Genomic DNA, 26,236 nt, shown 5'->3' on the forward strand with positions numbered 1-26,236 from the left:
TTATAGAGAACTTTTAGAAGTCATGACTCGGAGAGTGTGTGGTCTAGGGTAAAGGACATTGTGTGGGACCTCCCTTTTCCTTTTGCCACTAATATTTGTACACATATGAGTTCTGGTTAAATTGAACCAACAGTGATCAATAGATCAAATTATTATTGAGAGGCAGTTTCACAGAAGTGCAAAAAAATACCTGAGGAAGTTATTGGGGAAGGGGAAGAGATTTACCGCATTTCTGATCAAATTATTATTGAGAGGCAGTTTCACAGAAGTGCAAAAAAATACCTGAGGAAGTTATTGGGGAAGGGGAAGAGATTTACCGCATGGTGACAGTAATTGTGTTTAACATTCCATGTTAATTGTCCTGGAGGTGCCAGTTTCTCTCTGCCTTCTCTTTGTTCTTATCAGAGCTGCTAGAGATTCACCTGGAAGGACAGTGCCTCGGGCCAAGGCCTGTGATTGCTACACTTTGGGAGTGACTCTGATAGTAGTTATGGAAAACACTCTATCGAATATATGATAGCATACTTGTATTCTCACTATTTCTGAATCCTTTGGTTCACAAATTATATTATCAGTTAAATTCTAGTTTTAACATTATTTGCAAAAAGGAAAAGTAAAATAATTTATATTTTATTGTTGAAGTATTTTACTTAAAGTCCTAATGTGATACTTCATGGTGGCCTTAGACAGCCTCACAGACTCTGTTCTTAAAGGTTATATACTTAGAGCATATGGACTGAGGAATATGTTCTCTGTCTGTCTTGTGAGAACTAGTCTAGCTAAATTTGGAGCAGTTTATCACTATGAAGTTGGTTTCAGGGTGATGGATTTTTCAGCTATAGCAACTAATGAACCCTACCATAAAGGGGTAGTGTGGAGGGAGTGTCAGTAATGACAGAATCACTCAGACGGTTGAAGTATTGAAGGTATAAGTATATATAGTCTTATGTAATCTTAGAGATACCACTTTTTCATCATTTTTATTTTAGAAGCATTTCTAATCTGTATTTGAAGATGGGACTGGGGTGAGAAATTGAGTGTATTGTTTAACTAATAGCTAGTTTCCTTTAGTAAATTTTATCAGTTCTGTAATTTTATTTGTTTCTGTCCATTTCATTTTTGTTGATAGTCTTAGGGCAGTGCCGAAATAGCACAGAGCCAAAGAAACTGCCAACCACAGAAGAGGAGCAGATATACCCCTGGGATACATGTGCTGCAGTACATGATGTTAGGCTTTCCTTATTACAGCGTTTCTTTAAGGATGTAAGTACTCATTATGATTGAATGGTATGCTTGACTCTCAAGTTGGTGGCTATTCCCTCCAGTTCCATTAGTATATGATTTTATGGTTCTTATTTGCAACTTAAAATGGCATGCTGATATGAAATCTAGAAGTTTATTTTTTTTAATGTAGACAATATTATTATATTTTATGAAAGTTTTCTATTAAAATTTCAGATATTAAGATAATATAAAATTTTGACAAAAAATGACCATTCATATTTTTCATGACACAGTTCAGGGGAAAATACCTTTTAGATATATAGTTTGAATATTCTAAAAACTTTTTTTAATTCTTTAGTTGTTTTTTAATAGATAATATTGTAGAACTAATTACGTGTGGTATTTACTGTAGGTTTGTATAGACTCTATAGAGTATAAGTCTGTGAATGTGGTCTATGCTGTAGATTACAGAATCTCTAGACCCATAAACTCTCACCTGCTACACTGCTGGTAGTCTACCTGTGTTGCTCTCAGTTTTTTTGTAGCTGGTTGTTTTAAAATAGTAAAGTATCCATAAGGATGGAAGAAGCAGTAGTAGCAGGCTCTTTAACAAATGCCCTGTGACTCTTGCTATGACCCAGGTAAACTACCTGGGGGTGATACTTACCCCATTGTATTGTACGTCTTCTGCATATTTAATTTGGTTCTTGTAATCAGGTTTCAAAATGTTAAAATTTATTTTAATAGATTTATTGCTAGCCAGCTATTGGAGATTATTCCTTTATTAGATTTCAAAAGCCCAGAAGTATCCTTCTTGACCCACAATAGTATGAGCTAATGAACTGTGGGATATTATAGAGGTGCTAGAAAAGATATCACTTTACAGTGCTGACCACTAAGTGAGCTGAAGTAGGCATGAGAATCTGGCTTCCCAGTGTTGCTCCCTTCTCCTGAGGGAGACAATAATAAATGAGAGGCAATAATATGTGGTAGAAAAAGTTTTTGATTAGGCCTTGGAAGGCCTAGATTTTAGTACTGTTTTTGCTGTCTTCTAGATGGGGAGAATTTGGGCAAGTCAAATAACTTTTCTGAACCTCAGAATCTTATAAATAAAATGCAGATAATAATGCCGGCTCTTCTTACCTTGTGAAGATCAAATGAGATAATGTTCTTTGTAATCTATAAAATGCCATTAAAATGTACAGTTATTATCATTATGATTTTTCCGTAGAAAAACCTCAGATAAATAGCCACATTTTTACCTTAAAAGAAAAGAAAGAAACAAAATAGAGTGGTAATTTCTTTTGTAGTTTTAACATAGTCCGGTGGATGTAGGGAATGGGATCAGAGTCTTGATTAGAAGGATTAGCTTTGGCAATGAATGGGAACACTTCTTCCTTTGAGAGAAAGGAAATGGGTGAAAAAAAAATCTAAGAAACTTTGCTGAAAGCTGCCTGTCTAGGAAGAGAAGTAATAAGGGGTGTACTTATCCTGCAGGCTTGACTTTGTGAAAGCATATCAAGACTATGATGTCTGCTGTTCTCCATGACCTCTGGAGTGAGTGGAAAATTGCTAATAAAAGTGAGGCATTTGTAGCATGTACATAAGGAGAAGCAAGGTCCTTAATCTACACACAGTAGTGTAACTGTGCATTTAAAGAAATAATATGGCATAATGGATAAAAATCAGTCATTCAACTAGTATGAAATACCTACTATGTGTCAGATACTGTGCTAGATGCTGGGGATGCAAAAACAAATGATGGAGAAGACAAGTACATATTTAAAAATCCAAATATCTGTGTGTATATATAAAATGCACATAAGTATACATGTAGGCTAAATGCTAAAGTAATAAATACAAATATATACAAAGTAGTTAAATACAAGGTAGTTTGGGAGGGAGGCCATTAACAATTGGGGACACCAAGATAGGCTTTCTAGAGAAGAGGGTATCTAAGCTATCTTTTTTTTTTAATTTTATTTTTTTTTATCTAAGCTATCTTAAAGGAAAAGAGCTACTCTACATGGCCAGTGTAATGCCAGCCTTGAAATCAGAACATCTAGATTAAAGTCTTTCCTCTGGCACATAACTAGCAATTTCTTTAAATGTATCAGGCGACTGTCTGGGACTATAGAGTACAGAGGAGTTGCTGATGGAAATTATGGGTATGGCCTCAAAACAAAATAAAAACTCGTGCATCTACATCTTAGGGAGATGCCTTCAAACATTCTGTTCATTCTTTTAGCCTCCTTTATTACCCTTTCTCCTCATCTCTTAGCAGAGGGTTTCACCTTATACTTACTGAGAAAATAGAGGCTCTCCAATATGAGTTCCCTCTTCTCCCCTGTTCTGTAACCTGAAAACCTCTACTCTTTAGTCTTTTGATGTAGTCTCTGATGAAGTAGCAGCCCTTTTCTTCACCAACACCAGCCCCTCTACTTGATTACATCCTCTCTCTTTTCTGGGAGCCTACCCCTTCAGTTGGACATTTCTACTTGGACGTTCAGTGATTTTGGAGTTGTGAGATTCTAGTTCATATTACCAGAGTATCGAGTAGGTAGGTACTCTGTGAAACTTTGCCAAGATGAGTGAGGTGATCAGTTACTCTTATGTTTAATCTCTGCTCAGTAGGCAAACTTTGTTTCTATCAGTGCAGAAGCATACCACACACATTCTTAAATCCCTTTGGCTCAATCTTTATTCAGCATTATCTGTCAAGTATATGTTCCACAACTGGTTAAGATGCAGCTGTTTTTGACCATCCAGTATATGTCACTTCAGCTTCCTCACAGGCTCTTGGACTTGTGTAGTTACATGCATGTCTATGAATCGAGATAGTATGGATCTAATTGGACTCCTCTGTTATTTTATATTCTTTTTATAGGTGAATCTTATTTCTTGATCTTTGCATTGGGTTTTCTGGTGTTTTAATTGAGGAGGCGATAGGATATGTTCTCTTTTTGATTTTTGCTTTGATATCTTTTGGCCTTTTGATTGTTCATGGCCTTGGGACATAGGACAATCTTTTAGCAAGTAACCTAGGCTTGTGTGGCAAAACCTTTATAAGATGACACCTTTTTAGAAGTATGTAATGAATGTTGCCAAGTGAGTGAGAGTTTTGTAGATGCATTCTGCCTACACGTTTCTTTTATTAAAATAAATATAATTATTTTCAGTTAAAATTTTGTTTTTTCTCCTACTTTCACTGATTGGGAGGGTAAGAATGGGAAAAAAAACAAAACCCTTGCAACAAATGCACATAGTCAAGAACAACAAATTCCTGCGTTGGCCATATCCAGCAATGTCACACATTTCTTTTAATGAGACAGAATTTCCAGTATGGTTTTGTCTTTGTGATTACATTAGACACAGTAAAGCTTTCTAAATTTTATAGATAGAATGGAATATTTATATCATAAAATGTTTTATGAATCCCAAAGGTAATTTTTTGTACTTACAGGTAAGTTTTCCATAGCTTGAGTTTTTCTGGCTTAATTAGCCATACCTAAAGACACTCGACACTCCCTAGCTTTATGACCTTGGGCAAGTCACTTACCCTCAATTGCCTCATCCTGGGTCATCTCCAGTTATCCTGATGAATATCTGGTCACTGGATTCAGATGGCTCTGGAGGAGAAGTGAGGCTGGTGACCTACACAGCCCTCCCTCACTCAAAACAAAATCAAGTGCAAGTCATGTCATTATTTCTCTGATGGCTTGGTCTTCTTTGGCATTCAAGGACGAACACACACACAGGCAGCTTATATGCAAACTGCCCCAACAGATCTTGTTTTCTTTCTCCTTACAATCTACCCCTTCTCCAAACATCCCTATTTCTGTTGAGGGGACCAGTATCCTTCTTGTCCCTCAGGTTTGCCATCTTGGAGTAATCATTAATTCTTCTCTCTCTCTTACACCTGATATCCAGTTAGTTTGCCAAGTCTTGTAAAGTCTATGTCTACAATGTCTGTCTTATTTCTTTTACTCTTTTTACAAGTTCCTGGCATCCTAGTTCAGTCCCTCATTAGGTCTTGCCTGGATTATTGCAATAGCTTACTAAGTAGAGGTCAGCAACTCTTTTGCATTTCCCCCTTGTATCTCTGCTTTGTACATAGCAGGTGTTTAGTAAATGCTTTTATTTTTGTTGGCTAGGATGTGTGACTTTCTTTACTTGCCACAGCCTAATACAGTATGGACAGTGTCATTTCTGTCAACATGTCAAGCTTATTCCCATCATCAAGCCTTTTCTTGTATTTTCTATCTGAATGACTTTGCTCTCTTTCTTTTTTCCAGATACTACTCATTCCTAAGGTTCTATTTGACGTACCACTTCTTTCACAAAAATATGCCTCAATTTCACCAATGTCCATCACCAGCCTTCTTTTCTGAACTCCTTTGGCACCTAATTCCTATGTCATTCACTTTGTCAGTTTATTTTCATCCTGCCTTGAATTGTTAATTAACTGTTTCAGTTGTGTATGTCTTGACATTCCAACTGACATGTTAGATACTAGAGGTTACAGGGACTATGTCTTATATTTTTTTCGTACTTCCCTACAGAGGTGTGCACATAGTAGGTGCTTAATGAATAATTATTAAATGAATGAAGCACAGAATGTTTTACGTTTTGTATACTTACATAAAAAGTATACAGATACTTTTTAGTAAGAATGCAAAAAATTCACTCTGGTTACTTAATCCTAAAATTATTATATGAATTTGTTAAAGCTTTTTTTCCTTAAAGCTCAATTTCACCATTTTTCATGTTTTTCATAAAAATTATAATCATTTAGGAAGGTCACATATTTTGTGAAGAAATAGAAGATATTTCAGTTTGTACATTAGTTCAAGAATCCTTGCTTACTGACTCCACCCACTGTTGGATTAGAATCTCTAATAGAGTACCCAATGTAGATTTTTAAAGATAATAAACAAGTTGGCATTTTGTTCTTGCCTACTTTGATGAAAAATAATATGTTTCATTTTTAAAATGCATTACTAAAGAAAGCAACTTGTTCAATATATTACTGAATGTTAAATTTTAAAAAATGATCTTAACACCAAAATATGCTGGTATTTCAAAGCAGTTCTGAAATGTGAAAGGAAGACAAGTTAACCCTTCTGTAGTTTTTCTGATTTGCAAACAGTAGAAGACTATTCACCTGCTGTGCATATTTGATTTGTGCTGATGTACATCTTTAAATCTGCCAAGAAAGTCACTCTTTACTCGGCAGTATTTTTTCCCAGCTATCTGGCATATTCATTCACTCATTCATTTATTAATTTATTATTCTCTTTCTTTCTCTTTATTTTTCTTTCTTTTCTTCCTCTCTTTCTTTCTCTGTCTCTCTCTCTCTTTCACTCACTCCCTCTCTCCCTCCCTCCTTCCCTTTCTTCCTTTGAAAGGAAAAATAACTTATAAGCAATTTAAAATATTTATTTGAAATAAGACCTCTTGAGATTGATCTATTGAGATTGATTTATCTGCATAATGTAACATGTACTGAATTATCATGGAGCACTTTAGACGTAATAGGTACATAATAAATGCTTCTTTCATTGAATATTATAGTTTTTTCCTTATAAAACTAATTTTTAAGGAGAATCTTATTTTAACCCCACCTCCCTCTATTTAGTGATTCTCAGATTTTTCATACTATCATTTCATTGAGGTATCCTTCTATACCACACGCTCTTTAAAAAAGATTGTATTTCACACAGTGTTTATTTTTCTTTCTTATGTTTTATTATGAACTTAAACTTTTCAGGCACTAACATTCTAGTATGCAAAAAAAAATAGAAAAGAGGATTGTTTTATATCACCTTTCACACGTTTTATATGTCTATCATAAAGGCACACACATGTGTGTATGAAAATATAGGCATGTATCCTTGTATGCATGTTATACACACATGTGCACACACACATACATGTATATGCACACACATATGTGACAAATTTATCTTTTTAGGACCTATCAGAAGGGAATAAGCATTTATTAAGCACTTGCTATGTGCCAGGTTATTCTAAATGCTTTACAAATATTATCTCATTTGATCTCACAATAACCCTTGAGGAAGGTGTTAGCATAATCCCCATTTTGCTATTGAGGAAACTGAGGCAGACAGTGGTTCAGTAATTTTCCCAGAGTCACATGGTTACTAAATATCTGAGGATGTATTTGAACCCAGGTCCTTCTTATTCCAGGAGGCCTAGCATTTTATCTACTGTGACATCTAGCTGCCAGTATCACTATTGAAAAGACATTTGGGACTCCTTGGCACTGTTTATTTTCTTAACAAGATAGCAGATCTTAAAAACTTATAGAGGAAAATGGATAAATTAAAAGAAGTCTTCTGTTTCTCATCGTCATACCAAACATCTATCAAGATCCTATGTTTTACTTCCCTTTAGAATTACCATCCTGATGGCAGTTGCTACTGTTTCCAGCCTGAACTTATAGAAATATAAGAGTTACATCTTAAAAATAATTTAGAGCTCTAATTTACCATGTTAAAACTCCCTTTGGTATTGGAGGAGAAATTATTGACTATTATTGGAGGAGATATTATTGACTAACCAACAGCACATTAGGTTCTTTTTAAAAAGCTGTGTACCAGGAAACGAGGTTTGCTCTATGTTCTTCCTAACCGTGTGTTTAATTTTTTAAACTGGATTCTAATATACTTTAAATATATCCATAATTAAGGGCACTTTTAGGATTAGATTGCCATAAATCGTACATGAAATCATTGTGGGCAAGTTTGTTAGAAAAATGCAAAAAAAGTTTTGTGGGGTTGGTTTCCATTTAAGGTCAGGAACGTTTCAATAGATTAGGAACTGTTGATTTATATCAAAATAGGGGAAAAAAACATCATAGTTAGTTGTGCATCTTTTTTACCTGACCAGGAGCAAAGTTTTTCTATGTGAGTGAATTTTCCACATAATTGAAGACATTCCTTTTTTTTAAAAAATTATAATCAATTTTAGTTAAAGTTCTTTGAAAATACATTGAGCAATTTGCATCTTTGTTAAGCAAAATTTTGTAATATAAGTTGACCATGATGACTCAAGAATTATCTGAATGTTATTGTATTAGGATTTGATACTGTGATGTTCTCAGGGTCTATTGAAGAATATAGAACTATTTACCCTCATGTTAAATAGCTCTAAGCAGTCCTTTGTCTATATTTCTCTCTTTCTCTTTTATGTCACTTCTTGCTATTGTCATAATATTCCTAAAAGCTCTATGACCCTTTCTAATTTGTTGCTTTTAATTTGTTGTTAGCTAGGAATACATATTAGTAAAGTGTATAGAATTGTTTCCAGGGTAAGAGTTAGTAAGCTTTTTATGAGGGCTTAAAAGGCTCTTACATGAATAAAGTGCAGAACTTCTGTGCAAGAACACTGACATACATTTTGACTGTGTAATGATACCTCCCCTGCCCCACCCCTCCCGGTTTTTTGCTTAATTCTTGATTCTTGGCTTTTTTTTGGGGAGTGGGGGGTGGGGTGGGAAGTCAAGGCTCCTGCTATATGACTTTTGAGTTAAAGGGGGCATTGTTGTATGTGCCTGATAAAAAATTAAATCCATATAATTTTACTTTTATACCTAACTGCAGCATATTTGTGGAGGTATGATTGTTTTATCAGATATACATATTCATATTTTTAATAATCATTTAAGTTTGGGAGCTAACTTTTGTAATATTTCACTTTAAAGAGAGATTTACCTTGAGATTAGTTCTATATTGCTTTATATCTCAAAATATAAATTTCTAAAGCTGAGTATGCAATAATTTTGTTTTATATGAGTGTGTATATATATATATATATGTAAATTGTTTTAAACATGTATTTTTACAACTTGCTGTACTTTGCTTAATTTCTAAGAGTTCCTGTCTCCAGGCTGTATCAATTGGCTGGGAAGGAGGTGTTTATGTGCAAACTTGTGGACACACATTGCACATAGATTGCCATAAATCATACATGGAATCGTTGCGGGTAAGTTTGTTAGAAAAATGCAAAAAAGTTTTGTGGGATTGGTTTCCATTTAAGGTCAGGAACGTTTCAATAGACTTCCTCTAGGCTTAATAACCATGATGACGCTATGGCAGCTCTCAGTAATAATTGTTGGGTTCTAATGAACTACCTTGCAGAGAAGAGCTTATTTGTTGAATAGAATGGAATTTATTCTATTTAATCAATTTGGCCCCTGATCCTTTGAGGGAAGATCACATTCACAAAAATTAAAGTAACTCTTTATTGAGAAAGAGGCTGTGCTAAAGGTTGTCATTGTTCGTAATCCTGAGTCATAAAATGCATCTCTTTCTTTGAGGTCCAACTTAGATGCTGCACTGCTTCTTTCTTAATCTGGTTTTTATGCCCTTCAACTGCCTCTTTAGATTTTCACAAAGCACTTTCTATCTCTCCTCTGTCTCTATTAATTCTCCCTTGTATCATGTGTAATTTTATTTGTATTTCAGTTTGGAAAGGGTATTGCTTTTGGTCTCAGGAGAGGCCTGGATTTGAGTCCCAGCTCCCAATATTTACTAATTTGTATAATATAAACAGGTCACTTAATCTTTTTAAACTCCAGTTTCCTCATCTGTGAAATTGGGATAATAAGACCTTTAATACTTATTTTATAAGGATGAGGATATTTTATGAGGATGAAATGAAGTATATATGAAAATCTTAAGTAAATATCAGCTATTATGATCAGTGGCAACATTATTATCATATTCTTCCTGTTAGATTATGAGCTTCTTGTGGCTCGAAAGACTGCCATTTTTTTCAGTTTTGTCTCTAGGGCCTAGTATAGTCCCTTGGATAGCAGATGTGTGTAGAATTAAATTCTTAAACCATAGATATATAATCTATAAAAAACTAAACAAAGATAATATTATTAGTGGTGCTCTTCATTTATTTAGATTTATGGTTGTGATTGAAAAGCTACACCTGTGACCTGTACACACAAAAATTCTGGTTTTGGTTTGTGTTATATAATTTTTTTTTTTATAGTCTTTGGCACTGCTTTTGACTCTGCTTTGTTGATTGGGATTGTGAAAATATCAGAATCCAAAAGATTCATTTGCTTTGTTCATTGTAGTTGGTAATGACTGCTACCAGGTTGTAGGGAATTGTACTTTTGGTTTCCTTGTGTTGAACTTTGGAGATTGGTTGCATATAGTGAGTGGACTAAACTATGTGAATCTTTGGGTTACCAAACCTAAGACTCATAGCTTGCCCAAAGCTATTAATGTTGATTATTAATGTTAATAATAATTCCATTTACTTGCTAATAATAGCATAATGAAGGAGATCTATAGTATAAAAGAAGATTAGTTCTGTGCTCACATATTGCTTTGTCCAAGGTCCAGTTCATCCTGTCCTTTTCTTTTACCTAGAGGAGTCTTTTGCCTAGTTAGGCAAGTGTTTGAGGTATGCAAGACTATGTATACACAGTGCATGAAAGATAAAAAGGTAGAAATTCGTATTGTTTAGAAATTGATGGAAGATATAACTGTACAAACTAGTACTAGCCTTTAGAAATTGGCCATGAAGGTTAGCATAACAATTCTATGACAGTGTTAGTGAAGTTAAATAGGAATTAATAGCCTAAAGAGTGATGTAGGAATTGAAATGGTAAAGAGGAGAAATATAGTAGTTCGGTCTAGATAAGATTAATAAAGGCATCTTATTCTATATATGTTTTTAACTTTATTTATATTTATGATGCTACCACTACCTGAATAGAAAAGCATTCTGCCTCCTGAAAAATATATGATTTCTGTTTGCTACAGTAGTGGAAAATTAAAATCCAAGTTTAATTGTCATTGTTCAGAATTTTACATTTTAAAATGCTATAGAATTATATTTTTCTAGAACTTTATTGAAGTGTTTAAAATAAAAAGTTGAAAATTGCAAATATCATGCAAATTAACTTTTTAATGTTCTGACAAAAAATAATTCAGCTGTTTGATTGAATTCTGCCATTTTAAGTGAACCAATTTGTATTTAGACACAGCCTGATATGCTTTTTAAACATGTATATAAATGTATTGTTAAATGTGCACATATATAGTTTTCTTTTTATGGCATATTTACAGTAAAATAGAACATATCATTTTGATAGCTAATTAATCTCTAAATTTAGAGCTTTTGCTTTAGTCTTCAGCAAAATGTATGTTAAGTTGTCAGACCCTCAGTTCTTGCTTTTCCAAATAATCTTTTCTCTTCTTTATGTCTTCTTTTTATAGTTCTTTTTTTCTTTTCTTGTCTTGAATAATTGTTTGCCCCATTATTATATTTATACATTCAACAAAATGCTTGCCTCTTCAAATAAACAACTCATAGGTATCTGAGGCCAGATTTGAACTTAGGCCTTCCTGCCTCTTTATCTGTCTGTCAATCTAATCTATCTTTAAAATTTGCCAGAGTAGTTAATAGCATTTTCTGAAATATGACTCCATTCTGATGACACTGCCTTCCTCACTGCCCTTTCCAGCACTGGTTACGCTTTCTCTCATGGCCTTCCACTCAGTGGCCATGGTAGAGAAGTTGGAATATTCCTTGTACCCATTGCTACTTCCAGATTTTTCCACTCTCCCAGTTTATCAGTAACCTCTCCTCCTTTGTGTTTTGTGCTAGACAAATATCCATTGTCTCCTAACACCAGAACATTCTTTCCCTTCCTCTCCACCCCAACTCCTGCCCTGTGAATATTATACGTATGTTCACACACACACAGACACAGAGATTTTCCCTCAAATATTTTAATTTCCCACTTCCTCAATCTACTTCACGTACTATCCTCTACCACCCCATCCCATCTATATACAGTGATGGTCATTTCCCTGATCTTGCTAGAAATGTTCTACTTCATGAACTTTGCTTTTTTTAATCTTATCATCACCTTTTACTTCACCCCCCCAAAAAATTGAGACTACTTGATAACTGTATTTTCTCTCTGTCTGTTCTCACATACTTCTCACATCATCCTCCACTATTTCTTCCACTCCAGTATTTGATGAAAAGGTAGTTTTCAACTTACCAAGGCTATTCGTCTGCATATATCCTTAATCCTAGTCTTTCTCATCTATACAGCAAATTGCCCTTATCTCCCATTATCATTCTTACTCTTTCTCTAAGTAAGATCCTCAATCTTTGTCTATCTACTAGCTCTTTCTTGCTGCCTACAAACATACCTATGTCTCCCCTATACTTTAAAAAGAAAAATAAATTCACCAGATCCTATCTCTGCTAGCTATTGTCTTGCATGTTTCCTGCCCAAATTAGCCAATTTTAAAACCCATTTCTGTAAGTAATCACTTCTTTCACTTCTACACTGTCTATACCCTCACCTTTCAACTGAAACTTTTTTTTCCAGAGTTAAAGAGTCTCTTACTCTGCAGATCTTATGGCATTTTCTCAGTCTTCACTCTTGATCTCCTTGCAACAACTGACACTGTTGACCACCTTTCTGTCTTGGATACTTTAGGTTTTTATGAAACTTCTTTAGATTTAAAAAAAAAAATCCAAAAACTTTTCTTGTTTTTTTTTCCTTCCTGACAGTTTTCTTTGCTGGATTTTTATCTGTGTAATGACCCCTAATCATGGGTATCCTCAAAGCTTAGTGAAGGGCCTTCTTTCCTTTTCTTTCTATACTCTTTCACTTGGTGATCTCATCAACTCCCATGAATTTACTGATCGTCTGTGTGAATGTGATTCCTAGATCTATATATCGTTCTTAGTCTGTCTTCTGAGCTCCAATCTGGTATTAGGTATCTCAATTTGGCTCAATTAGATATCTCAATTTGGCTTAATTAGATATCTCAATCTGGCTATCTTATAGATATCTCAAACTCAACATAACTTGTCTAAGACTAAGAACCCTGTCCACAGGGTCAGGGTCATGGTGGAATGAAAAAAAGCATTTATTAAACCTTTACTGTGTGAAGATTACTGTGCTAAGAATTGAGGATACAAATAGAAAAGTAGAGGAGACACCTATGGAAGACAGGAAGACACCTATGGAGACACATATGGACGGTTTTAGTTGTAGGTCATATGGAAAGCTCCCATGGTCAGTAGGTAAGACCAGTAGTCTTGGGGATACTGCCACTTCCAGGGCTCTTGTACTCATCTGCCTTTTGGTCTCATCTGGTCACCAATTGTTGCTAGTTGTGATGAAGAAGGTGAGCCTCTTCTCTACAAGAATTCTTCTCTTCAGTGATGGCTTCAAGGACTGCATTGGAAGTAGGTCTTGTGGTTTGGGAGAGACTGCTATTCACAAAGCTCTTGGACGCAGGGTTCTGAGTTGTCTTCATCAGGGTGTGAGGGGAGATTGTGGTCAAGGTAGTAGTGGTTTGACTCACCTGGCACATGCCACCTCCCATCTCTCCCTCAGGTAGGCAGAAAAGCAGAGCAAATGACTCTAGTCCCTAATGGAACTAGCTGTTTGCTTTCTACAAAGTTGCAGATATTTCAGGATGTAGCATTTTGCCCAGAGGTCTGCTCCAATAGATATGATGTCTTCAGGGCTTCTGGAGTTTGCTGATGGGAGACTTGCAGGGTCAGTCATTTATAATCCATCCTCTCTTTTATAAATGACTCTCTCTCTCCTTCCATACTAAAATGTCTATTATCAGGTGATCTATATGAATAAATTATTTTACTGTATACACTGTGAATCCAGAGTGATGGTAAATCTGGATAATAACAATATAGTAGTCAAAGTACCAGAAGTCACTAGCTGATATATATGTCATTTTGGATGATTGAAATAACTGTCTTCAAATTGTAAATTAAAGGGTATACTGGGTTCAATTGCCAACATTCTAAATTCAAATTCTGCCTCTTGACTAGACCATGGAAAGTCACTTAACTTCTCTGAACGTCAGTTTCCTTAACTACAAAATACAGTTAATAATGCCTATAGTATCCAATTCATAGGGTGACATCAGGTATGTAACAAATTTGTAGAAATGCCAATTTGATAAAGAAGAGACAGATTTGGGAACATACACTATGTTGGTAAGGAATCTATCTGCAAAATGGAACCTATATGGCCATGAGCGATTCAGCTTCAGCTAAGGAATTGTATTCCTTGGCTTTATGAGGAATACTCCCATTCTATGATCTCTGGGTTCTCTTAGTGGCTCCTCTACTTACCTGCTGTAACTTCTTATGACTTTGAAGTGGATACTAGAGTTGGAAACCACATTAAATGAACTGAAGAAATGGTTTACCTTAGCTCTTATACTGGTATTTTTGTATTTCAGGAAACTTCTCATTATGGATACCAATGTATGGTGTTTTCATGGGAGCCATCCTCTTACAGGCCACATTATCTACCATCACTTCTTATTCCTCTGTGTGTGTGTGTGTGTGTGTGTGTGTGTGTGTGTGTGTGTGTGTGTGTGTGTAAAAGTTACCAAGCAGTCAAAACCACATTTAAGTCATGGATGCCTTATCTTAAAGGAACATGGTACCTTATCATTTTTTTACTCAGGAGTACAGAGCACTTTAATTACCTTGTATCTCAGTCGGTGCCAGATCTGCTGGACATTATTTTTCTGCTTTGCTGTCACTGTAGTTTCCAAACATTACTATTTTTGAGCAGATGTGCTAAAATAAAGTTAGATACCCAGTAGATTAGACACCCAGTGGATTAGTCACTCCTGAATAGGCTCTACTATAGACTAAACATTTTGCTTCCACTTAACCTCAATTTCTTAATTTCTGTCCGTTAGACATTAAACATTTGTTATACACCTCCTATGTGCCAGGAAATAAGCAAGGAGATACAAATGTAAATCCCTATCCTCAAAGAGCTTACAGTATGGTATGTAGAGGCAACACATAAGAAGTAAGCTGAAAAGGGAGAGGAGGGTAGGTACCTGGCCTAGGGGCAGGATGAAGAAATCTAAAAAAACCCTGAAAGTAGTGTAGCTGGTGGGAAATGGGGAGAAGGCCATGCTGAATTCTTTTCTTCAGTAGAGGTGCTGGAGTCTAAGACTCTGCCTTCCAGTCGGATGATTCAATCATAGAGGCAGAGACTACTGAGTAAGGTGTGAGTACCAGATAGATTTGGGGCATAAGGTATTGATGAGAGGTTATTATTGGACAGATTCAGTATTGCAAGATAATGATATTTCCCAGTGATGAGTTTCCTGAGGAAAGATAGCATGATGAAGAGGTCCAAAGAAGTTCAAAAGCAGTGTCACTGCTGGAAAATGTCTATCTTCCAGGAAGACACAAAAACTGTACCAACAGGAAACTAAATCTCTGGGCTTTTTTGAATCTACTCATATCACTGTGTACATCTTAGAGAGGCCTGATAGGTGATGTTCCACTTGTGCAATCATGGTCCTTGTGGGTCATAGTGGTCTGTTCACATAATCCCCTGTGACTCTTAGTGGATTTAACTTTGACATCTGTTAGCATATCCAGTCTTGTGAAATGTGTGCTTTGGCCAAGAATCTTGTGGATGACCAATAGGCTTGTTGCAATACTTTTTAACTCTCATCTCTCATCTATCCCTGGGTGGCAGTAATCAATCAGCAAACATTTATTAAGTACCTTTTATGCATCAGAATCTAGTAGGTGCTGGGAAATACAAATGATGAATTTTATCAAGGATCTGCCCCTATCTCAGGTGTACAGTAATATTTTGGTGGTAGCCAAGGTGGCTCACTTCTTTTTCTCTTCTGGACCTCTCACCACTGCTGAGTCTACCTGCCTCTTCCTGAAGGAAGTTTTTTTTATCTCCTTGGTCTTTTCTTTCATTTCCCTTCTGAGGTACAGAGTTTACCTCATTTTCCTGTACTATTCCTAAGACCCCTGGACATATTAATTTCCTATACTTTTACTAAGTAAAGATTTCCCTGTTCATAGCATATCTCTCAGTCTGATGGACAGACAGAGCACATGAATCAAGCCCTAGACAGTATCTTCTGTGCTTTATTTCCTACTATCTTGACTATAATACTTATAGCCTTTTCAGTAAATGTTACAATGATAATAATAACAATGGTTCATTCATCTACCCAGAACATATTCTTTATGTCTTTTACACCTGGTTACTGATTTTTTTTCTTTCCTTACCATGTACACTACAGCTCCCCACAGTAAATGAAGACTTGAGAGATTTGGAGGTGGAATAGTCTGACTTCCAGTGCCCTATAAGTAGCCAAAGTTGTGAGCAAATAGTACGTCTACTGTCCTTGCACCCTTACGGAGCCCTTCCCTGTAGGAGAAACAGGTCAAACTATCTTTCTATAATCAAGGCACTCATAGATCTTCCTGGGAAATGATGACTAGGATGATAGGCCTCTTTCTTATTATTCAGATGGTGATTTTTCTGACCTGCTGGCTCATATTACTTTCCACATCATGTATATTCCTCCTCCTTCCCTGTTTAGAAGAGAGTTCACTATATTTGATAACATTCTGATTTGTATACTTAAAGCTGAAGTCAGAAGACTATTTTAAACTATTTCATTGGTGAAGGTCATACTTGTATGACTGCTGTGATTTGAGAAATTTCTTGACAGGTGACATTTTTTGTTCATGAGAGTACTCGAGACTGGCTATTACTATTTTTTTTTTAACATTACCAATTTTATGTATCTTTTATTTTTGAAGTTAATTCCCTCTAAAAAAAAACAACTCCCTTCAAAAATGTAATATCATAGCTTTGTCTTTGTGTAAATATGTACATATATTTGTTAGCACAATTATAACATTTATTCTGTCTTTCTAGAATGACCAGGTTCTTCAGGGTTTCTCAGTGGAGAAAGGAGAATTTACGTGCCCACTCTGTCGTCAGTTTGCTAACAGTGTTCTTCCCTGTTATCCTGGAAACAATGTGGAAAATAGCCTTTGGCAGTGTCATAGTAACAAGAGCATGCAAGAGCTCATAAAAGAGGTTGAAGAGCTTCAAGAACAGCTGGGAATTTTCCCAGTAAGCATCAGTGTAAGGCAGAAAGATCCTTGTTAATTGGCTTCTACTTTTCATCTTTCCTTTTCATTTGGTCTCTCTGTGACTCATTTATATTTTTTATGAATTTAGTGGAAATTGCCTTAAAGGTTATGACTTCTGTTATTTTATTGAGCAAAAACAAAAATAAGAGTAGTAGAATATGTTATGACCAAAGGGTGTAATTATCTTCTGTCTAAATTGTTATAGTTTTAATATTGTATTTTCCAGATTGTGAAAACCCATATGTTTTTGTGTACTTAGGCACTTTTCATAGAATTATATTATTATAGACATCTTACATTATTTCTTTGTGATGAAAAGCACAATTTAGTTTACAGATATACCCATTAATAATACATTTTACACAGAACTACATACATATATTTGTTAATATGCATACATTTGTAAAGCTGTATAAATGAAAAATATTATATATTAATATTAAGCAAGCCTACAGCCTGGATCTTCCATGTAACACAGATTGCTATAGTACAGTTGTTTCTCTTGTGCACTGTTATTTTTTCCTTGATTTCTATATTTCTATCCATGGTGTTTACCATTATAAATAACAGTAATATCTCCTTATAATACAGTTTTACCTTTAAAGTAATTTTAGGGTCTAGACCCATGTGGTAATGGGCCTACAATGTATAGTTATGCCTGGTCTCATTAAATAAATGTATTCCTGAAAAGTTAAATATTTAGAATTTTTATAAATTGAATAATCACTAGGGGAGCTAGGTATTTGAAGGAATTGTTTGACACATTCTACTGTCATTTAAAAATAATTTCTTTTGTAAGATGAAATTACCTTGCAATATATTCAAGTATGCATTATTAGATTTTCTCAAAGCGAGTCATCCTTTAGTACTTTAAAGGTCAGTCAGTCAATAAACTTTTATTAAATACTTACTACGTATCCAGCATTGTACTAAGCACTAGTGATTTTAAAAAAAGAGAGACAAAAGACAGTTCCTACCCTCAAGGAACTCTCAATCTAATGGGGGAGACAACAATCTACATACAGGAAAAATAGGAAATAATTAAAAGAGGGAAGGAACTAGAATTAAGAGGGGTTGGAAAGGCTTCTTATAGAAGGTGAGATTTTAACTGAGACTTGAAGGAAGCCTGTAGATGAAGATGAAGGGAGGGAGTATTCCAGACATGGAGGATAGTCAGAGAAAATTCCTGGAGTTGAGAGATAGAATGTCTTGTTCATAGAACAACAAGGAGACCAGTGTCACTGGATCAAAGAATATGTGGCAGGGAGTAAGGTATAAGAAAATTGGATAGGGAGTAGGAGGATTGCTTATGAAGGGCCAAACAGAGCCATTTGATTATGGAGGCAATAGGGGGCTATTGGAGTTTATTGAGTGGGGAAATGACATGACTGGACGGGCACTTTAGGAAAATCACTTTGTTGGTTTGAATGGAGGATGGATTAGAGTTGGGAGAGGCTGCAGGTAGGCAGATCTACCAGCAGATCTACCAGATCTATCAGATATTACCACCAATAATCTACCAGGTTATTGCAGTACTCCAAGCATGAGTTGATGAAGGCTTGTACTAGAGTTATGGCGGTATCAGAGTAGAGAAGGGGGTATATTTGAAAGATGTTGCCAAGGTGAAATCAGCAGTCCTTGCTGCAGGTTGGATTTGAGGGTTGAGAAGTATTTAAGAGTCAAGAGTGACACCTATGTAGCCTAAGGAAATGGGAGGATGGTTATGCCCTAGATGGAAATAGGGAGAAGTTAGGAAGGACGAGGGAGTAAATGAGTTCAATTTTGAACACAGTGAGTTTAAAATTAGTTTGAGATGTCTGAAAGGTAGTTGGATATGAGACTGAAGATCAGCAGAGAGGTTAGAGTAGGATAGGTAGATCTGAATATCAGCATAGAGATGGTAATTAAATTCATGGCAGCTAATGAGATCAAATGAAGGTAGTATGGAGGGAGAAGAGAAGAGGACCCAGGACAGAACCTTGTGGATACCTAAGGTAAGAGCATAGTCTGGAGGAGGATTCGAAATGAAGATCGAGTAAGAGTAATCTGTAGGTAGGGGAACCAAGAGAGCATAGTGTCTCCAAAGCCCAGAGACATGAGAATATCACGAAGAATGTGGTCAATAGTATCAAAGGCTGCAGAGAGGTAAAGATGAATGAAGACTGAGAAAAGGCCATTGTATTTTGGCAATTGAGATCATTGGTTACTTTGGAGGAGAGCAGTTTGGAATGATGAGATTAAGAAGAGAATGAGAGAGTAAAAGTGGAAGCACCTATTGTAGGTGGCCTTTTGAAGGAGTTTAGCTACAAAGGATAGAAGAGATATAGGACAGTAGTTAGCAGGGATAAGATGGGACAGACCAGGGTATATTTGTAGGCAATGGGAAGGAGCCAGTTGATGGGGAGAGATTGAAGATAAGTGAAGAGTGAGGATGACAGAGGGGCAGTCTGTTGGAGAAAATGGGATAGAATGGGTTGCTTTTGCAGATGGAGGGTTAGGTCTTGGTAAGGAGTAAGGCCAGCTCCTTGTAGGATAGGGATGAAGGAAGAGATAGTGGCAGAAGGCATCTGAGTGATATGAGATGAGGAAGAGAAGAGAAAAGTGGGAACTCACAGGGAATGACCTCAATTTTTTCTCTAAAAGATGAGGCAAGATTCCTTAAATGAAAAATGTTAAATGATAAAATAGACCCTTCACTTGCATAGAGATTAAACTTTATCTGTTAATTAAGTATCCCCCAGAGTATGCCATCAGGTTTTAAAAACTAAAGTATTGAAATAAGAGGGAGAAAAGCCTTTTATCATTTTGCTTCTTTATGCCACTAAAGTATTTTAAAGTCTACTAAGCACAATGCCTGCCACATAGTAAACACTTAAGAATGCCCTGTATATTTTTTATATAGTTATCTGATAGTTGTGTTATAGTTATAAATTTTTACGTTTTAATTTTTTGATGTCTTTTAATAATGAAAAGCATGTATATTGTACTTCTGTTGATAAATGTAAAATATAGTGAACTTCTGTTGTTGTTATTATTATTAGTCAGAAACCAACTTAAGTAAAGAAATGGAATCTGTAATGAAGGATATCAAAAATACTACACAAAAGAAATACACAGACTATAGCAAGACTCCTGGCTCACCAGACAATGATTTTCTCTTTATGTATTCTGTAGCTCGGTAAGTACAATATTTAATTTTTTAAGAGTTTTCTCAGTTGTTATCATTCACTGGTATTGTTGAATCTAGTTACAAAGGTTCATTTAACAGGAGGGATATCTTTTATACTTTTTCTGTTTTGGTTTGAATCATTGTTCTTGTTGTAAACTTCCCAGTATGCCTGTGGATATCAAATTTTATTTCATTTTTAGATAGTTCTTAAGAAAAAAATAAAATCTGGCAATTTTTTTGTAGTTAATACTGAATTAAGCATTATAGAATGGGGGGAAGGAGGGAACTATTAGTGAGTATTCCAAATTATGTAATTAAAATAAGTTGGTTTTCTTTAAAAGGTTTCTGTTATGCATTAGAAATCACTGTTTTCAGTTTGTCAGGCCTGTATGCAAAAAGAGATAGATTTATTCCCCAAAACATTGTATTTTCCTGTGTAATGAAGGAGGTAGGGAGAAGAAAGCTGAACTTGTTCGCTTTTGTCCTTCATTTAACTATAGCAGCCCAGAGAAAAGAAGTTTTTAAATATTTAATATTTTTAAGTTTTTTATTTTTTAAAAAAGCATCTAGAGAGAGGTGATAGGAATTGAAAAGTAGCTGAATTGGATCAGAAAATCAAATGAAAGAAGAAAAAGCCAACCATATTCCACAAGTTGTAGGTAGCAGAATGCAGAGGAGATTCTGTTGCTCTTCATCCCCCAAATTAAATGAAAGTAGCCTAATTTAGTAGTGGATACGAAATATTGAGGAATATGGCTACTTAGAAATTTTGGAGAAGTTGGTCACAAGGGAAACAATGGCAAGCAGAAGAGAAACTGACTTTCAGTTGGAGATTTTTTTTCTAGCTTTTTCTGCAATAGTTGATTATTGTCAGTTCTCTACTTTTATGACCCAGTTCTTTAAAAAATTATTTTTGTAACATTCATTTTAAAAAAATTGAGTTCCAAATTCTCTCCCTCTCTCCTGCCTGTTCCCCACCTATTAAGAAGGCAAACAATACAAGATCAATCGTACATGGTGAAATCATGCAATGCATATTTCCATATTAGCCATGTTGGGGGAAAAAAAACCCAAATAAAAAATAAAGGAAGTGGGGGCAGCTAGGTGACGTAATGAATAGATCACTGGTCCTGGAGTCAGGAGGACCTGAGTTCAAATTTAGCCTCAGACACTTGACACTTACTAGCTGTGTGACCTTGGCCAAGTCACTTAACCCCACTTGCCTCACATCCCCTTCCTATCCTCCACCAAAAAGAGAAAAGAAAAATAAGGAAAGTGAAAAAAGCATGTTCAAAGTTCATCAGTTCTTGGAGTCTAAATGCAGATTGAAGCATACTTTTATTTACTTTATTTTCTGATTTTTTCTATTTGGTCTGCTTTTTCTTTCACAATATGATCAGTATGGAAGTATGTTTTTACATGACTGCACATGTATAACCTGTATCAAATTGTTTGCCTTCTCAGTGAGGGAGAAAGGAGGAGGAGAATTTGGAACTTAAAATTTTAAAAAATGAATGTCTAAAATTGTTTTTACATTAATTGGGGAAAAATAAAATATTACATAATTAAAAAAATAAAAATAGGAAAAAAATCAGTAAAAGTGGGGGAAAAAAGAGTTTATCAGTTTTCTCTTTGGAGGGGAGAGAATATTTTTCATCATGCGTCCTTTGGAATTTTCATGATCCAGTTCTAGAGGTTGTTTAAGGTTCCTGTTGGCAGTACAGGTTTTTTGTTTCTTTTACCTATTGCTTTGAAGGGAAATCTTTGATTACAATAAAGTATATTGTAGTTGGTCTTTAATAAAAATTCACTATAGAGTTACATATTCATGATAAGAGGCTTTTAATTTGTTAAGAAAATAGTGATATATTTCTTTAAATTTCTCCTTATAAACTCTTGCTTCTGAAAAGAATGTAACCTATGACATCACATGCAGCTAGTGACCAAACTGTAACTCCTCAGGAAGGAGTGACAAACATAAACACAACTGGTGACTGAATCAAATAATATAATACTAATAATTTGATGATTTTTTAAAAGTACTTTACATATATTATCTCTCTTGGCCTTCACACGTGTTTGAGATTGGTAGTACTGAAGAAGTAAAGGGCAATGCCAAGGCAGAATTGCCTGAAACAGTTCACACACTCAAGCCTTATTTTAGTCAAGTGGCAAAAAGCTTATTAATAGTGGGTGAAGTTCCTTTGAGGAGCTTGCAACTTAATGGGGGTGAATCTAAAACCAAGTATGCTAATTAGGTGGTGGTTGGTGGGATGGGATTAGGTAGTGGTCAGCAAATAAAAATAGTCCCAATGCTGGGCTGCTGGAATATATGGGAAAATGCAGAGAGTCAACAGAGATAACTTTGTTGAAAGGACAAGATAGCCTGGCAAAGAGTCCTTGGGCCAGGCACTCCTAAGATAGCTTTTATCTGAGCAATTGCAGGGTCAACTTTGTGCCTGTAAGAAGGAGAGAATTTTCTTACAGGGGGCTGGTGAGGTGGAATTCTAGATTGCTTAGGTCTTAGGGCTTTTGGGGGTATAGGTCTCACCACTCCATTATTCCCCCTCAAACAAATGGGACTCAAAATCTTTTGGGGCAAGGGGCAAAAGTCTCAGCTTCTGAAATTACTTCCTGTTGGCAAGGGGCATAGAGCTGCCCCTGCCTCTCTGGGTCCCAGGGAGGAGGTTGACTGGAATGGAGCATAAGTTACATCCAGGGGATGCTGGGTGGACATGGACTGGTATCCACTGTTTGCTGCCAACTATAGGTGAATGGCTTATAGTCTACAAGATAACTGTGTGTGTTTGTCCTTCATTGCTGAAGAAGACCGTGCCATCAGAGAAATAATGGCATGACTTGCACTTGACTTTATTTTGAGTGAGGGAGGGCTGTGCAGGTCACCAGCCTCACTTCCCCTCCAGAGCCATCTGAATCCAGTGACCAGATATTCATCAGGATGACTGAAGATGACCCAGGATGAGGCAATTGGGGTTAAGTGATTTGCCCAAGGTTACACAGCTAGTGAATGTCAAGTGTCTGAGGTGAGATTTGAACTCAGGTCCTTTAGACTCCTGCACTTGTGCTCTAGCCACTGCACCACCTAGCTGCCCCACAAGATATCTGATAAGCAAGTTCAATATGCAGGGCCCAAATATAAGGAGAATTAAAAGAGATGTCAGAATGGAGGAGAAAAAAGAAAGAAACCAAAAAAAAATACCCATTAGAATAATTTACATAGGATTATCTGATCTTGTTACTTTCTCAAAAGTTTTCACTCTGAATCCAATTTTTTTAGGAGGATTAGATGCTGTTGGGAAAATATAAGTAACATTTTTGTAGGTAGTTTTCCACCCATGAGTACAATAGTTATATAAATGAATTTGCTTATAAGAGGATGACTTTACTCCAGTTAAAATAAAAGACTTGGGAGGATACTTAAGTAATTAATTCCATAGCGGTGCCTGTTAATAAGTTGTTAATAAGAAGACATACTTATACTACAGGACACACAGTACAAATAGGTGTTATTTCTACATTAGTAATAAACTTGAATGGAATTGACTTTTCCATTAATGCAACACAAAATATTCTATAAGTTACTCCTATCTAAGAAAAGGGATTGCACTGAAATTTTTTTCCCCCAACCAAACTGAAGATAATCTTATTTCTGATTTAATTTCATTAATTAATAGAGTAACAGCTAGATACTTCAATTAATCCCATTTTTCAGATTATGAAACTGAAGCTCAGAGAGATTAAATGACTTACCAAGGGTAAACACAAAGCATGATACTGAAAGTGATAAGCATGAGTCACAAAATCAAAATAAATTTTAAAAGGGAAATATTCTCATCAGCATACTGTCAGTGAAAGATGACTAAATAATAAATAATAATAATAATAAATACTACTATTTAGCTTATTCTTCAAATCCATGAATATTAAATTATATACTGAGAGAAAAATGAAAATAAGATGTGTGATTTTAATTGTGATTTGAAACTTAGATGGTAAATACATAGTTTACGTAGAAAGATGACTTCCAGAGTAATAGCAACTGTAATATTGTAGTTCATTTATTCTTCTGGTAACTAAGGGCTGTCCATGGAGAGTATCCATGGAGATAATCAGTTTTCAAGGATCTTGTGGTTTCTGAGAGCTCTCTTTATCACAGGTGTTAACTGAGATGATGCTTATAAACTGCTTTGTAAATTTTAAACTAATATATAAATGTCACTTAATTTTATGATCACTCTATGTATAGTATTGTAGGTATGTAGTAACTCTAGATAATTGGACAGATTTCTTTGTCGATCATAAGTCATAATCTGGAATGTGCACATGCTCTTTTAAAAATAAGCACAAGATCAGTTCATCTTCCTGGTTCTTATCGCTTATTCAAGTGTAGAAAATTCTGATTATTTGAGATTTCCAAGGGTTTAGATTCTTAATAAATGGGAATATATTGTTCACAAACTTTAATCCCCTTTTACTCTAAATAATACATTGAGAAATATATGTGTTGCCTTAAATTTAGAGGTCCATTTCCCCATCTTTATAGAAATCTCTTAAAAACATTGAACCAAAAAGGGAAGGTAATTGTGAGCTAGAATACTGACCATGATTTTTCAAGACGTTAGTAGAAGGTGAGGGGTTGGTTGTATAGTACAATAGTAAATTTGTAGAAAGCATATAAAACTTTTATTTTGCCATTTTATGGCTTAAAAGAGGCTGATTAAAGCAATTCCATTCAACTAACATTTATTAATTATCTACTATTTTAAGGTAGTGAACTAAAGATTGGGAATACAAAGATGAAAAGAGTAAGACTTTCCTTCTCTTTGTATTCCTGTGGAATGCAAGCTTCTTGAGGGCCGAGACTGTTTAGGGTTTGGTTTTTTATTTTGTTTTTGTTTTTTGTCTTTGTGTCCACAGTACCTAGCACAGTGCATTGATGATTAATAAATGTCTGAATTGAAAAAAATGAGTGACCCTCAAAAGGATGAAAAGCAGCATTGTCATTTTTCAGGATTCTTACAGTATATTAGGGTTATGAGATTTAGACAGATAATTTTTTAAAAATTTATTTTCGGTGTTCTACAATCACTACCATATAACTTAGATTTTTTTTTCCCTCCTTCTTCCTCCTTTCCCCCTACTTGTCCCTTCCCTCCCTGAGACGGCATGCAGTTTTATATAGGTTCTACACATACATTCCTATTAAATACATTTTCACCATACTTATGTTGCATAGAAGAATTAAAATGAATGGAAGAAATCATATAACAAACCAAAACGTAATACAAAAGAAAATGATCTGCTACATTCTGTGATTGAATCCCATAGTTCTTTCTCTGGACGCCTTAAAAGACCATTGGAAATTTTTTAAGTCCTTGCATTGCAATGAAGCTCTAAATCTACCAGAAAAAGTCCTCGCACACTGTGGTTGTTGCCATGTACAAAGTTCTCTTGGTTCTGCGCCTTTCACTCAGCATCAGATCCTGTAAATCTTTTTGGGCCTCTCTGACATCTTCCTGTTCATCATTTCTTATAACACAATAATATTCCATTGTATTCATATACCATAATTTATTTAGCCATTCCCCAGTTGATGGGCATCCCTTGATTTCCAGGTTTTGGCCACCATGAATAGTGCTGCTATAAATATTTTTGTACATGTGGGACCCTTTCCGATTTTTATGATCTCTTTGGGATACGGTCCTAGAAGCGGTGTTACTGGGTCAAAAGGTATGCACATTTTTGTAGCCCTTTGAATATAGTTCCAAATTGCTCTCCAGAATGGTTGGATCAGCTCACAGCTCCACCAACAATGAATTAGTGTTCCAA

The 26,236-nt window shown here is 35.4% G+C and overlaps 1 protein-coding gene across 10 annotated transcripts in view; it reads left to right on the plus strand.

The window, feature by feature from the left end:
* The window catches only part of UBR3 (ubiquitin protein ligase E3 component n-recognin 3), a 314,350-nt gene that overhangs the window by 182,409 nt on the left and 105,705 nt on the right, over positions 1-26,236 (plus strand). For 7 of the 10 annotated variants that reach the window (XM_072612278.1, XM_072612269.1, XM_072612270.1 and 4 more), the window contains 4 exons: positions 1,130-1,263; positions 9,121-9,231; positions 16,997-17,209; positions 20,259-20,395. In XM_072612278.1, the coding sequence (XP_072468379.1) occupies positions 1,130-1,263; positions 9,121-9,231; positions 16,997-17,209; positions 20,259-20,395 (595 nt within the window). The remainder of the gene's footprint in view (positions 1-1,129; positions 1,264-9,120; positions 9,232-16,996; positions 17,210-20,258; positions 20,396-26,236) is intronic. The other 3 variants (XM_072612274.1, XM_072612271.1, XM_072612275.1) reach the window with 2 other exon arrangements.

The sequence above is a fragment of the Notamacropus eugenii genome, chromosome 5 (assembly GCF_028372415.1).
Source record: "Notamacropus eugenii isolate mMacEug1 chromosome 5, mMacEug1.pri_v2, whole genome shotgun sequence".
Classification (NCBI taxonomy): domain Eukaryota; kingdom Metazoa; phylum Chordata; class Mammalia; order Diprotodontia; family Macropodidae; genus Notamacropus; species Notamacropus eugenii.